Source organism: Zootermopsis nevadensis, unplaced genomic scaffold (genome assembly GCF_977971745.1).
Source record: "Zootermopsis nevadensis isolate Lab colony 2312 unplaced genomic scaffold, Znev_1.0 Znev_ptg000025l, whole genome shotgun sequence".
Lineage (NCBI taxonomy): Eukaryota > Metazoa > Arthropoda > Insecta > Blattodea > Termopsidae > Zootermopsis > Zootermopsis nevadensis.
The window spans coordinates 3,319,163-3,334,205 of record NW_028259157.1 but is presented as its reverse complement, the minus strand read 5'-3'; the positions used below and the strand labels follow the sequence as shown (position 1 = coordinate 3,334,205).

At 36.0% G+C, this 15,043-nt stretch overlaps 2 protein-coding genes across 7 annotated transcripts in view; both read right to left on the bottom strand.

Annotated features, from left to right (window-relative positions):
- The window catches only part of LOC110833658 (histone lysine demethylase PHF8-like), a 31,650-nt gene extending 22,709 nt beyond the window's left edge, over positions 1-8,941 (bottom strand). Inside the window, exons 1-2 of one of the 3 annotated variants that reach the window (XM_087355600.1) lie at positions 8,749-8,941; positions 7,522-7,607 (exon numbers count right to left, since the gene is read on the bottom strand). In XM_087355600.1, coding sequence (XP_087211726.1) covers positions 7,522-7,607; positions 8,749-8,840 — 178 coding nt within the window. In that variant the 5' untranslated portion in view covers positions 8,841-8,941. Of the gene's footprint in view, positions 1-1,925; positions 2,850-7,521; positions 7,608-8,748 lie in introns of those variants that run through there. The other 2 variants (XM_087355602.1, XM_087355601.1) reach the window with 2 other exon arrangements.
- Positions 8,942-12,919: 3,978 nt separating this feature from the next.
- Positions 12,920-15,043, bottom strand: part of LOC110833660 (uncharacterized) — a 410,934-nt gene continuing 408,810 nt past the window's right edge. For all 4 annotated transcript variants that reach the window (XM_087356184.1, XM_087356185.1, XM_087356186.1 and 1 more), the window contains one exon: positions 12,920-15,012. In XM_087356184.1, the coding sequence (XP_087212310.1) occupies positions 14,019-15,012 (994 nt within the window). In that variant the 3' untranslated portion in view covers positions 12,920-14,018. The remainder of the gene's footprint in view (positions 15,013-15,043) is intronic.

The following is a 15,043-nucleotide window of genomic DNA, read 5'->3' as shown; positions in this document are numbered from 1 at the left end:
CGTAAGGACGCTGTATAAAGCAGGTGCCCTGAAGACCTTAATATGGCAGGAAGATGCTGCGAGATGAGTTGCTGCCAGTCTGATCCAATGTCAAAATTGGAAAATGGTCGCAAATAATAGATCTTCATGGAGGCAGAAAATTAAGGAGGCCAAGGCCTGATATGGGCTGTAGAGCCATTGGATGGATGGATGGACCAGCATATTCATTAAAACAAAGACGATAATATCCAGATATTGGCAACACTTCAATGAACTTCTCGTACAATCAATTTATAAAACGTTTTCTCAGGATCAGAATAATGAACTGACCCAATGATTACTTCATGGTTCATAATACAACCTGAAATTTCAAGTAACAACTGATCTTTCATTTTATCTTTTATATCTTCTTCTAATAATAAAGACATTCACATTGGCAGAAGTTTCGAATATAATAATCTTGTTTCACTTTATGTTTTGTAGCTGATTTCTATGTAGTCTCTTCTCTAGCTGTACTTCAGGTGCTCCTATATTTATACAATCTGCAATATATTAGCCATAGAAAATCCTCAAAAACTGCAATTCCTGTTAAATCACCAGATATGATGTCATCATCCAATGATGACAGCCTCACCATCATCATTCGTCAGTCCATTCTGGTAATGATTCGTCATGTATAGTGACTCATGTCTCTTAAATTCCATGGTCCATATTCAACCGAAAACACAAAACTATTTAGAGAGCGTTATTATGTTCTTATTCTGGTATGGAACTGTAAGCAAGCAACAAAATTTCCACATTCAGAACAATATAGTTCTTCACTTACACAACAATGCATACAGTCACATATGTAAATTATATGTCCTCATTGCAAGAAGACAGAAAGATTTTGGAAAACTCAGCCTAACTCAGCAAGTGTAAGCACCACTGCATACTCACTCAAATTATTAGAACCCAAAGTACAATTTATAGATAACAGTATTTTGCTTTGGTGTAGCTACCATTAAAACAATCACAACAAATTAGTACTAAAACAGCATAACAATATCCACCTCTGATTAGAACAGAAGCTTACAGCCAAAAATTAAAACATGTCAAGGAAAACAGACCACTTTAATTTAGGAACATTAAAATCATGCTTAAAAATACATGGATGTGTCTTAAAGTAGATTTAAAATAAATACTCAAAAATACACAGAATTGTGACTATGAGTAAACAATTTAATGAAACTAGAGCAGGGCGCTCCTTTCGGAGCTCCTAGAGAGGGTTGGTCAAGTTTGTAAAACGCCACCAACGTTGTGTAATAAACTAAACTAACCGCCCCGAATTGAGGGTTAAAACAATTGACTAACCTCCTGTTGGTTGAGTTTTGAAATCTTAAGTAACACGCTAAAGTAACTCCCCTTAGGGGGGTTAGTTTAGTGTCTGATTAAAGTGTTTTAACCCCTGAGTAAAAAACTAAACTAACCCCCCGAATGGGGGGGGTTTAAACACTTGACCAACTCCCCTTTGTGGGGGTTGGTTGCGTTTTAAAATCTTGAGTAAGACACTAAATTAACCCCCTTCAGAAGGGTTAGTTTAGTGTCTCATTCAAGTGTTTTAACCCTTGAGTAAGAAACTAAACAACCCCCCGAATGGTGGTTAAAATACTTGACGAACCCCCCTCCTGGGGGGTTGGTTGCGTTTAAATTCTTGAGTAAGATACTAAACTAACCCCCCTTCGGAAGGGTTAGTTTATGTCTCATTCAAGTGTTGAGTAAGGAACTAAACTAACTCTCACCCCCGAATGGGGGGGTTAAAACACTTGACTAACTCGCGTTTTAAAATCTTGAGTAAGACACTAAACTAACACCCTTTGGGGTGTTAATTTAGTGTCTTATTTAAGTTTTTAAACCCTTGAAGAGCAGTATGACTTGAATGAATATTATTATTAGTATCAGATTACCTTTTTGGTGTTGGTAACGTCTTCTTTCACTTTTCTTCATTTCTTAAATGGTTTAATGTCGCTTTTCGGTGACGATGTGCTGCTTGTAGAGCAGTGATAATGCGACTGGCTTGGAACTAAGCGTTATTTGTTTACTCGGCATTGTTGTGTACATTTCATTGTTGTTCCACAACAATGCCGTGTATAAACAAATATAAGGTGATATTGTTGATGACGTCATTTTTTGACGACGACGACGACTAATCCTTTCGGAGCGCTTCCTGTAATCTGATATTTTCCTTCTTTACGTCGCTGATCAGAGGCCAACAGTTCTTGGTTGGTCAACTATCTACGTCCAACCCCAACATTCCAAGTATTCTTTTTTTCTCTTCTGTTTTTTGTTGAATAGTTCTGATGTTTTAGTTCTTTACGTCGCTGTTCCGAGGCCAAGTGTTCTTGGTCAGTCAACTATCTACGTCCAACCCCACCCTTGCAAGTCTTCGTTTGTTTTCTTCTGCTCTTCTGTTCTTGTTGAATAAGTTTTTCTGCGTTTATCAATGTAAATCTCCCTTCGCTTTTCTTTATTTGTTAGTTATAGTGATATGCGACTGGCTTGATATTTTTTGATTTCTTTGTTGTGAAGCGTTATATGTGTTTACTCGGCATTGTTGTGTTCCACAACAATGCCGTGTATAAACAAATATAAGGTGACACTGTTGATGACGTAATTTATTGACGACGACGAAATCACAAATTTTTATAGTAGATAGACTAGAGCAGGGCGCTCCTTTCGGAGCTCCTAGGGAGGGTTGGTCAAGTTTGTAAAACGCCACCAACCTTGTGTAAGAAACTAAACTAACCACCACGAATTGATGGTTAAAACAATTGACCATTGCTTTTTGAAATCTTAAGTAACACGCAAAACTAACTCCCTTTCGGGGGGGTTAGTTTAGTATCTCATTCAAGTGTTTTAACCCCTGAGTAAGAAACTAAACTAACCCCCTGAATGGGGTTGCGTTTTAAATTCTTGAGTAAGACACTAAACTATCCCCCTTCGGGGTGTTAATTTAGTGTCTTATTCGGAGCACTTTCTCTAATCTGATTTTTTACTTCTTTATGTCGCTGTTCAGAGGCCAACTGTTCTTGGTCAGTCAGCTTTCTACGTCCAGCCCCACCCCTGCAAATTTTCGTCCGATTTTTTTCCCCTTCTGTTTTCGTTGAATACGTTTTTCTACTTTTATCAATGTAAGTCTTACTTCGCTTTCTTTCATTTGTTAAATAGTTCCGATGTTTTAGTTCTTTTCGTCGCTGTTCAAAGGTCAACAGTTCTTGGTCAGTCAACTATCTACGTCCAACCCCACCCTTTCAAATCTTCGTCTGATTTTTTGTTCTTGTGTTCTTGTTAAATACGTTTTCCTGCGTTTATCAATATAGGTCTCCCTTCGCTTTCTTTATTCGTTAAGTACGTCTGATGTTTTAGTTCTTTACATCGCTGTTCAGAGGCCAATTTTCTTGGTCAGTCATCTATCTACGTCCAACCCCACCCTTACAAATCTTCGTCTGCTTTTTTTCCCTTCGCTTCTTATTGAATAAGTTTTTCTACGTTTATCAATGTAAGTCTTACTTCGCTTTTCTTTATTTCTTAAATATGTCTGATGTTTTAGTTCTTTACGTCACTGTTCAAAGGCCAACAGTTCTTGTTCAGTCAACTATATACTTCCAAACCCACCCTTGCAAGTCTTCGTTTGTTTTCTTCTGCTCTTCTGTTCTTGTTGAATACGTTTTTCTTCTTTTATCAATATAAGTCTCCCTTCGCTTTTCTTTACTTGTTAAGGATGTCTGATGTCTTAGTTCTTTACGTCGATGTTCAGAGGCCAACTGTTCTTGGTTAGTCAACTTTCTACGTCCAATCCCACCCTTGCAAATCTTCGTCTGTTTTTCTACATGTGTCGTTAATATGGTCTCGTTTATCAATGAAAGTCTTCTTTCGCTTTTCTTTATTTCTTAAATATCTCTGATGTTTTAGTTCTTTACGTCGCTGTTCAGAGGCCAACTGTTCTTGGTCAGTCAACTTTCTACGTCCAATCCCACCCTTGCAAATCTTCGTCTGTTTCTCTACATGTGTCGTTAATATGGTCTCGTTTATCAATGTAAATCTTCTTTCGCTTTTATTTAGTTATTAAATAGGTCTGATGTTTTAGTTCTTTACGTCGATGTTCAGAGGTCAACAGTTCTTGGTCAGTCAACTTTCTACGTCCAACCCCACCCTTGCAAGTCTTCGTTTGTTTCCTTCTGCTCTTCTTGAATAAGTTTTTATGCGTTTATCAATGTAAATCTCCCTTCGCTTTTCTTTATTTGTTAAATATGTCTGATGTTTTAGTTCTTTACGTCGATGTTCAGAGGCCACCTGTTCTTGGTTAGTCAACTTTCTACGTCCAACCCCACCCTTGCAAGTCTTCGTTTGTTTCCTTCTGCTCTTCTGCTCTTGTTGAATAAGTTTTTATGCGTTTATCAATGTAAATCTCCCTTCGCCTTTCTTTAATTGTTAAATATGTCTGATGTTTTAGTTCTTTACGTCGATGTTCAGAGGCCACCTGTTCTTGGTTAGTCAACTATCTACTTCCAATCCCACCCTTGCAAGTCTTCGTTTGTTTTCTTCTGCTCTTCTGTTCTTGTTGAATAAGTTTTTCTGCGTTTATCAATGTAAATCTCCTTTCGCTTTTCTTTATTTGTTAAATAGGTCTGTTGTTTAAGTTTTTACGTCGCTGTTCAGAGGCCAACTCTTCTTGGTCAGTCAACTTTCTACGTCCAATCCCACCCTTGCAAATCTTCGTCTGTGTTTCTACGTGTGTCGTTAATATGGTCTCGTTTATCAATGTAAGTCTTCTTTCGCTTCTCTTTATTTCTTAAATGTCTGATGTTGTAGTTCTTTACGTCGCTGTTCAGAGGTCAAAAGTTCTTGTTCAGTCAACTTTTTACGTCCAGCCCCACCCCTGCAAATCTTCGTCTTAAAATCGATCATAAGGCCAGTTTTCATAACAGTTTTCGTAATCGTAATATATCGAATGAGTATCAGTTTACCTTGTTGAAGTTGTTGGAGTTGGTACTTCAAATACTTCATAACGTCTTCTTTCACTTTTCTGATGTTTTAGGCCAACTGTCAGTCAATATTCAAGAATGCTAAGTGCTTCTTCTGGAGCAGTGATAATGCGACTGGCTTGATATTTTTTGATTTCTTTGTTGTGAAACGTTATATTTGTTTACTCGGCATTGTTGTGGAACACAACAATGCCGAGTAAACAAATATATGTTGACATTGTTGATGACGTCATTTTTTGAAGACAACGACTAATCAAAAATTTTTATAGTAAGATAATATCTTACCTTATTCTTGTCCATAGAACTGTGATAAATGTTGACAAAATATCTTGACAGATAAGCAGAAAAATACAACTATAAGAACAGAAAAGCCATGGCTCATCACTATCGTGAACCACTTCATCCACCACATCACTTAATTCTGAATCATCACTTCACATATCTTAAACTGACAGTGATGCCTTACATCATTTCATCTTGAGCAATTTCCTTCTGAAGTCATCCTCCAGCAACTATCCTACATGTCAGACACCTCAAATCACAGTCTTCCTCAGTGCTTCTGTCAACTGCATCGTCATTCATGAGTCACTCAATGTTGGACACTCTAAAAGTGTTTGTTGAGTTGTGTGACTTCTCCCATCACTTCAGCCTACACCACTTTGACTGGATTACATTTACAATATTAGGAACTTTGTCTTTAATGGTTCAGTGGTTATGATGCATCCCACTGATAGTACTTTCACACAGATCTCCGACACAAGAAGCACAAGTATGAAGAGTCAGTTCCTGCATCTTTGAGACACGTGTCTTCCACGTTCATCTTCAAATTAGGAATTCTTTAAAAATGTGTACACACTGAAAATGTTTCTACTTTGTCAGCTTAAAACTTAAGATTTATTTATATCAGGATCACTGCCAGGTTTTGTCAAGACTCTTGAACATTACTTACAGACAACAATAATGAAAACACGTTTATTAATTAAAACATGAACTAGATCCTGTTCCTGTATTAAATGCAAAGACAGAAACATGAAAAAGCCAAACCTCAAGTTATTTGAATTACAACTGAATAGAATGTAGGATTTGAGGTTTTCACAGCGGTGAGTATGAAGAATTCTGTCTTCTGGGTTGTTGCGCTGTGCAGTCTGGTCGATGTTTACCAACGTTTCAGAGGTCATACTGCCTCCGTCATCAGGGCGATGAATATGATGCCCTGATGACGGAGGCAGTATGACCTCTGAAACGTTGGTTAACATCTACCATACTACACAGCGCAACAACTCAGAAGATGGAATTCTTCAACTGAATAGAAGTCTGCAGCTGTGTTACAGACATGGAAAGTGCTTATGTTAGTTTCATAGCAGAAAGGCTTTGTTCTATTTTTCTACAGAATGGAAGTGTCAATTATATGCCTGATTTAACTCCAAGACCCAGATGTCATAAAAATATAATATTGGACTGACATGGCATTTTATCGTAAGTAAATTTTGTGAGCACAAGTGAAAAATAAATATGCTCACTCACAGTTAAATTTCCTGTATCCTTCACTAGGCAACAATGGAAGGCTTGCAGTATAGTGATTCACTAGTACCACTGAAACACAGGCCTTTAAATGTTCCACACACTCTTATAATAAATTACAAATTCTGGAAAGAATTTAATGATGCCTATTTTTCATCTTGAAAGGCCACTGGGAACGCAAAATTAATAATTACATAAATTAGCGATCCATTTCAGTGTATCATTTCAACATGTGCATATTATAACTATGCTACAAATTCCACAAGTACACACACCAACAGAATTTTCCAGATATAACCTCAAGTTTCTGCACTTCCGCCAGGTTTATAATTTTTAATACAAAATTAATATATATCTCTGAACTAAAATTCTGTCACCTACATCCAACAGTTCATTGGCAGCACCATGAATGCAAAAACTACATATAATCATACCACATTTAATAAAGATCAATCAACAGTTTTTGAAGTTACAGCAAGACAGGTCAGGTGATGATGACACAAATAAACCTAGATTTTCTTACATGGAAAATAGGCTAAACATATCTTGATCTATAAAAATGCCAGTAGGAATTAGTAACTTCAACAACTTCTCCAGACTAAATTAAAAAGTTACAGTGGAACCGCGGTTCCGGAGAAATACGTCTCTGTATTTAAATTATATTTACGTCTCTGTAATATAATGTAATGTAAAGTAAAGTAATGTAATGTTATCTTCAATGTCATCCATCTTGTTATGAAAGCGGATTGTTGACAGCAGTAATGTAACACAACAATGCCGAGTAAACAGATGACACAAGCTAACCATTGTTGTCGGTCCATATTTACACATTGTTGTCGATTTGTTGATACGGATCTTACACATTTTTCTGTCACTTTTTTGTAACAGTTTTGTGCGGAATGACCCTTCCATATAGACATATTTACGTAAAAAAAAATGTTTCTAGTCATATTAACATGCTCAGTCATGCATAAGACAATAATAATCTGCAACTTACATAATGATACTCCATAGATGGGTTCACACCTTGGACAGTGATACTTATCCAGATCATTGCAGAGGTACTCCCTCAAACCGACACAACTGAAAACATGACACACAAATTATTGGCTAACTGATCGTACGACTGTAAAAAGTGCATAGCAATGGTTTCATAAGGCTATAGTTTAAATAATTTTGTAGTCGTGCTTGTGGTCCCTTTTGACACACTAATTTCTTATGCAAGATGCTTTAAAGGCTTACAAAGAGAATGTTAACACTAAGCACTCATATTGTCATATCACCAATGCTGACTTGCAGTCTCATTACAGCTGAATCTGACTGATAGAGATGATGGGGGACTAACACAGTGATCATGAATAGTGGAAGAGTCATGCCATGGCACAGCTACCAACTTTTCTCAGTGTAGGATGCCACAAAACAACAGTTTCATATCTGAGGAATTTGAAATTAAAAATACCAGAACACTATATGAAGGACATCATGCACGTAACAGACATAAAATATTTATAAATTATAATAGTAATTAACTAAACCGAACAAAATAAAGAACTTAATGCACAAAGATACTGTATCATTAATGCAGTCTAATTATTGTATATCAGATGGCATAATTTAAGTTACAGGCAACATAAACCGACATATACTAAATAGCAGCAACCCTTTATGACTATTTCTGTGCAGGTTTCTAACCTGCTTTGTGCAGTATGAGTTTGTTATAAAAGGTACAGCATGCACTGGTTGGCTTACTATAATGCAGTTCAAGCTTATGAATGTGTGTCTGGTAGTCAGTGGTACTCAATCTTCAGCGTTCAACCAAACAAACTTTTTAATCTCAATATCTTCATTTTATAAGTACATTAGAGATAATTTTATTTCAGATTCAATATTTCGCTACGTTCTAGAAACATGCAATATAATCAAAAGCCGAGAGCACAGAACATACTATTCTCCGTAACAAACTTTGCTGCGTGTATTGAATTGTGTATCTACTTTAAGGTTATGTATTCAAAGGATTGGTATTTACACCTTCGCTCTCCGAAACGAGAGAAAGTACGGTAGTAAATCATAATTTATCCTTGCAATTCCCACTCTTAGTACAATTAGCGAAATAGCATATGCTGTTTATCACGAGATAAGACAAATATTCACATTTAAAAGCTTCACAAAATGGTATGACAGTCCAGTAAAATGAAACTAAACATCGCAAAAACAAGCAAAATACCTTCCATGAAACCAATCTTTGCAAATATCACACTGAATCATAAACTTATTACAGTCGTATGGCTGTCCACATAAACAGTAAACCGCCTCCATCACCACTTTTAACAATGTGATTACACCAAGCAAAATACACAATAAAGAAAATTGTCGCCATCAAGTACACCACCAGCGATGACTCGCAACAAAGATTACTCGCAGTGATGCACGAAGAATTGTATGAAATTCTACGAACAAGCATTCATGGCGCCATCTTGTACATATCAACAGAACTTAGATTTCGAAAGCGTCACGTTGTGCCATCTTCAGTTTGAACAGCTAATTATTTAATAAATGGTAATAAGTCATACAATACATCCAATTTAAAAAGGAATGTAATGCCTACTATTAAGAAACATTACTTCATTTCAAAATTTTCTGTTTCAGTTATGAAACACACAACCTTTTTTGCATCTCGAATTTGGAGAAAAGACATCCTTAAAATATTAAAACCCAATTTTGAGTTGCAACCCAGAGGTTAAAATTTACTCATATAAAATAAATTGTTTTCAATTTTTTGTAATTCACTGGCCTTGAAGTTCCTTTTTGCAGACAGAAATTCAGTTTTGCAATCTTAATCTAACTAGATATCACTCTCCATAAAGTCGGAAATTATTTTCTGTGTGAGTTTCATTATAGTGAGAAATGCTTGAAATAAACGTAGTAGATTCTAACCTTTTGATGCCATAGGGCAGCCAGAGAACATTTAAATATTTAGATCCCACAAATGAAATACTTTGGTAAAATTTATACAAAATAAAATATTTAGTGATCACAATATGTACAATATATCATCACCTTCACTTCAGGCTGTAGGAAGTCTTCCATGCTCTGTCTCCTTTCTAATCTCTTAAATGGCCCTTAACAAAATCTGGTAAAATGAGTTTGTACACTCATACAAAAACATCAAAGAATTATGTCACTGATCACAGTCCCACTGCTTATCATTAACAGTTGAACACAAGACTGAAATATAAAGATTAGTGTAAAAATTGTGATAGATTATTCCTGCCCTTTTAAATTGGCACAGGAGATTTTATATCATGTTCTTCAAACTGCTAAATACTCTAATCACTTAATAATATGTCATCTAAAGTACTGTATATTGTATAACAGGAAAATTATTAGGTTTGCTAAGTTGACTAAAAGATAGAAAAAATGAAAGGTGAGTTCTAATTCCATTACCTCCATCCTACCAGAAATAGGCATTATATGTGAAAGGTTTCTGTCTCAGTGGAATTATTAATTTGTCACATAATTCTACCTAGCCTATGTGTTAACACACTGCTTCCCAAACTTTTTCCTTCATTACCCAAAACTGCTTATCAGAAAGTCCTTTTTACTCAATGTAGGTAAAAAACTAACTGCACAGAAAACATATATGACAAGTGAAGAGAGATCAGTAAAAAATAGGAAGCAAACAATATGTTTGATGCAGTCTAAACATTTTAGCAGCCACAGAAAATTCGGTAATTATTCACCATGAATATTTCATCACCCAGGTCCCAGTTAATGAGTATAATGCCACTGCTTCATCTTATTTATAGTTCTGCAAAATTGGGAGCAATTGGAGGTAGAGCACACCTCACATCATATCCGGGGTTCAGCAAAGTTTCCTTTTGTGCTCTTTATGAAGGCAAGAGTGGGAAATGCTACTTCACACATGTAGGTGCTCTGAAACTGCAATAATTGCATAACGGCCTCCCCAGCTACCACACGATATTCATCGTAAATTGTTAACCAGAAAGACTCCAAATGGTCCTTTTTTTCTTCAAATAGCATTTTGCACTGACTGCTTGACCTAAGCTCCATCAATTGTTGTGCAAAACTATTAACACTATCGGGGATTTCAGTCAAGTCACACAGAAATGGGTGTGTCGTTAACCAAAGAAAAATAACTTTTACCCATTTTTGGGTAATTTACCCAGGTTTGGGAAGCACTGTGTTAACAAATGGTGAAGAAGTGTCTTAATATGGTTTCCTAGAAGTATCTGATTTCAAATTCAATGTTTTGGATTAACTCCAACCAAGAAAAAACTAAACAACTAAAAAGCTGTCAATTTACCATTAACTGATTCAGTGACAAATTAATTGGTAATGAAAAAAGCATTAGTATTTAATTTCATAAAATAGCAAATACTTTTATTAAATGAACAATAAAAAGGTCCAATAGAAAATTAAACTAGAAACAAGTTATTAAGGCCTGAATTAAACAATAATAATGGTAACACGTCTTGAGAATAAACTTTTCTGAATTATAATAATTGGCAATAGCAAACATACATAATTTACTTACACCATCAGATGATATTGCATATAATTATTTAAAGCTCAGTTTTGCATTCTGACTTTCTAAAATAAACACAACAAAGTTACACAACTCAGAAGATATGTTTCATCTCAAAAAGGAATTAAAATAATCCTTTACCAAAACACACATATATAAATGCAGAGGTACTCCATTATTTGGCTTCAGTAAAGTCAGGGTCCAACATAAAGGGAATCTTCCTCAACACTGAGTCATACATGAATATCACCAGTGAGTATAATACCACTTCCTTGCAGTGATTGGCAGCAATCAATATAATATAATATAATGAACTTCACATTACTAGCAGAAGGAAGATATACAAAAATATCACAAATATATGTTGTGTATTAGAGAATCATAACTGATAACAGGAAATTAAGCATGATAGTGGAATATATATGAGCTACAGGGAAGCAATATGTTTACAGATCATTATATAGTTCAATCAAAAAATTAATTTACTGCTTTTATAAGTTTAACTGTAGCAAAATGAAAGTGATCAACAGCCCCATAAAGAGAGGAAAAATAAAAATTTTAACTGCTGAATGTAATATTTTTTCATGTGTGAAATGCAAATGACATTTCTAAAAGTTTAACAGGCATATTAACAAAAGCAGCTCAAGGTACAGGAGTTACAAAAATTCAGTCTAAAAATGTTTAAATAAGGACATGGCAGTAGTGATTATAAAAGTGTATTTGAACTAAACAGAGTGTTTAAAGCTCTATTACAGTACTTGAGGAAGTTGTTGGGGAAACCAATCAAATCAGAAAATGCAAGTAACATTTTTTCCAGAATCACCATCATTCCCAAGTGTCAATGTTTTTACATTGATGTTGCTTTATATTATCATGATTATTTGATGGGGGCTCTGCACTGAGAGTTTGTGTAAGTACAAATAGTTGAAGTGCAGTTATCAGACTCAGAGAGTATTACTAGTAACAAGAACAGTGGAGACAACAAATCCGCCTAGATTTACTGATGTGGAGTATGCAGATATGCATTTCCTGTTTGGCTTTTGTGATGGAAATTCCCTTCCTGCATTCAGGGAATATCAACATCCAGATCAGAGGCAACCTTACCGATATGTATTTGAAATGGTGCATTGCAATCTGAAAGAAACAGGCACTCTCGTGCCACAAGCACATATTGGTCGTGCAAGACACAATGACTGGGATAAGGAGAATGTTTTGGATATCATATATGACAACACATCAATCGCCACTCATCACATTTCTTCTGCAACAGGATACTTTCTCAGAGTGTAGTATTGCACACTCTGTGGATCTCTGACAGAAAATAAAACAGGGCAACTTCCATTTAAATTTTAAACATCAAAGCAACTGAAGGATTAAAATATTCTTTGAAACTTCGGTGTCCATGATCTACTATTTAGAAAATATTAACATAAATTTCAAAATATCTAGGACCTTACTTATGCAGCAAAATCATTTCTCAGTAACAAACATTCTTCTTCTTTTTCCGGTTTAACAATGTTTGTACATTTTCCGGTACCCTTTACGGGTCCCCAACTTTTTCAGTTGGCTTGATCTATGGACATTTGGTAGGACTCCTTGGACGAGGGATCGGCCCGTCGCAAGGCCTCTACCTGTACACAGGACAACAACACAGAAGAACATCCATGGCTTGAGTGGGATTCGAACCCACGGTCCCTGGGACCAAGTGGCACAAGGCCCACGCCTCAGGTCGCGCGGCCACTGCGGACCCCAGTAACAAATATTAAAAGTGGTAAAATATCCCTCATTTAATTAAATGACAATACACTTGAATTAAATTAAGACATGGTGTAAGTAAACTTGAGACCAATAACAAAAGATCAAATAATGTAATTTGGTGACAATATGATGCCTCTCAGTATACATTTTAACATATTCATATACAGACCTGCCATAAGTTCCAAGTGGCCTTAAAAAGTCACCGAAAGAATAACTACAGTGCACATATCACACTCTGTTTTGTGATGTGTTTCACTTAGAGAATGGACACAGAAAAAAAAACATTCAGTACATGGGATCTAAAGGAGAATTCACAGAGTTTGTTCGAGCCATACAATTTTAAAATTGGTTGGTGGCATAATTCTTACAGCCAGACAGAATGAGGACTAGTGTAACACAAATTTTTTTATCTGAGGAGGGAAGTATTTTGTTTCAATTGGCCACATTGCAGGTTTGCTGTCAAACTTATGTGGGCAAATTTCATTGATCCAAAACAGGTGATTTGTATGGTTATGTAATAGTTATATAAACAAAGATACAATAAAAATTAAGGATTTATGATATTATTGAGTACACTTGTAATCAAATATAACTATTGTATTTTATATTGTAAACAATCAGGATATGTATTTTGACTAAGATAATGATAAATCATAGTTTCACAAGAATTTCTAGTCTTTCTCCGCTGAATGCAGATCTTACAGTTTTCAAACTTAATTTCTGCACACAAAGTATGAAGTCCTTCAAGATAAACCTAAACTACTTTCTGTAGTGTCTGTGTATGCGATTTTAAGAATAAATATGAGGAAGAAGCAAGGGGTAAATTATTATCTGTACCATTGCTGTAATATAAGGAGATAAGTATCCAAACATCCTCTAAAGCAGAATTCTTGATAATGCATAATCGAGGATCATAATCTTCCTTTAATTAAATCAGTCATGGCAATCCAAACTATGTTCATACACCACAAATATTCTTTTTCCTTATAAAATACATCAGGATTCAGACACTGGATACCTGACCCAACACATTAAACACATAACAATTATAATATTAAATAGCATGGTCAATTGTTCACAGACAGTACCATTTATTACTGTTTCTGAGCTGTTAATGTGTTTGCATCACACACATTCTTTACCGCTGAACAGAATGACCACACGTAGACTTGTATTATATACAAATACAGTTACAGTTGGGCACATTCTAATGTCTGATTTGGGGATTCACTATCTTGTGATGTGTGTATGAAGCGAATGTTGGGTACAGATGATAACAATCGTCCATTGGGGGATGAAACTCTGCAATCCTGCAACATGTTTGCAGTACAGCCTTTGGAATTTCCATTCCATACTCCCGGACCACATGAATCCTGTGAGAACCTCACAATATCACTAATAGGGTGTTCTGTATACCCACACTCATCAGTTTGACTAGAAACATGATTTCCTACCTTGTGATTATTAGACTCAAAATTGTTATGCATGTCAGGGCGATATTTGCGTTTTTTTGTCTTGTCCACCTGCGCGTAAAGAGCCATTATTTCTGCAGGAACTGCTCCATCACAGAGTTCTGATTCAGTTGGTTTCGAAGAGGGCTGAAGAAATATTTTTAATGCAGATGGAATGGAACGACACATCCTACTTTTAGATTTACCAAGGCTCCCGACGGCTCCATTCGGCTGAACAATTTCATATGTAGAATCTGGTGGCATCTGCTGCAGGTTTCGGACCATTTCGTATTCTGGAATTCTTATTATTGGATAGTCACTATCTCTTTGAATGCACACTGTCTCATATCCAGAGCTGAGGGGTTGCCTTGGTGTCTCATGCATACATTCTATGGTCTGAGCACCTTCTCCATCAGCATCTCCACGTTTGATCCTTGTGTTATTTGGATCCTGATCAGTGTCTATTACCACTGTTGAGTTGTAACTGCTTACACTTGGAAAAGATTGTAATGTGTCATAACACGTAGGTTCCTGAGTTTGAGTGAAGTATGGTAGTACATCACTTGTTTGTGCATCTTCTCTAGTAATGGCAGAGCACTGGGGCTGAAGAGCCACTACTGTTTGGAACCCTGGAGTAGCCACATCATCATAAGTACCATCTTTCGCATTACTGATGATCAGGTCATTAGTGGATGACTGAGGAGTTGAATGAGTTGCCTTCTTGGACTGGAATCTGATATGAAGAAAATAATCTATGTATCTTG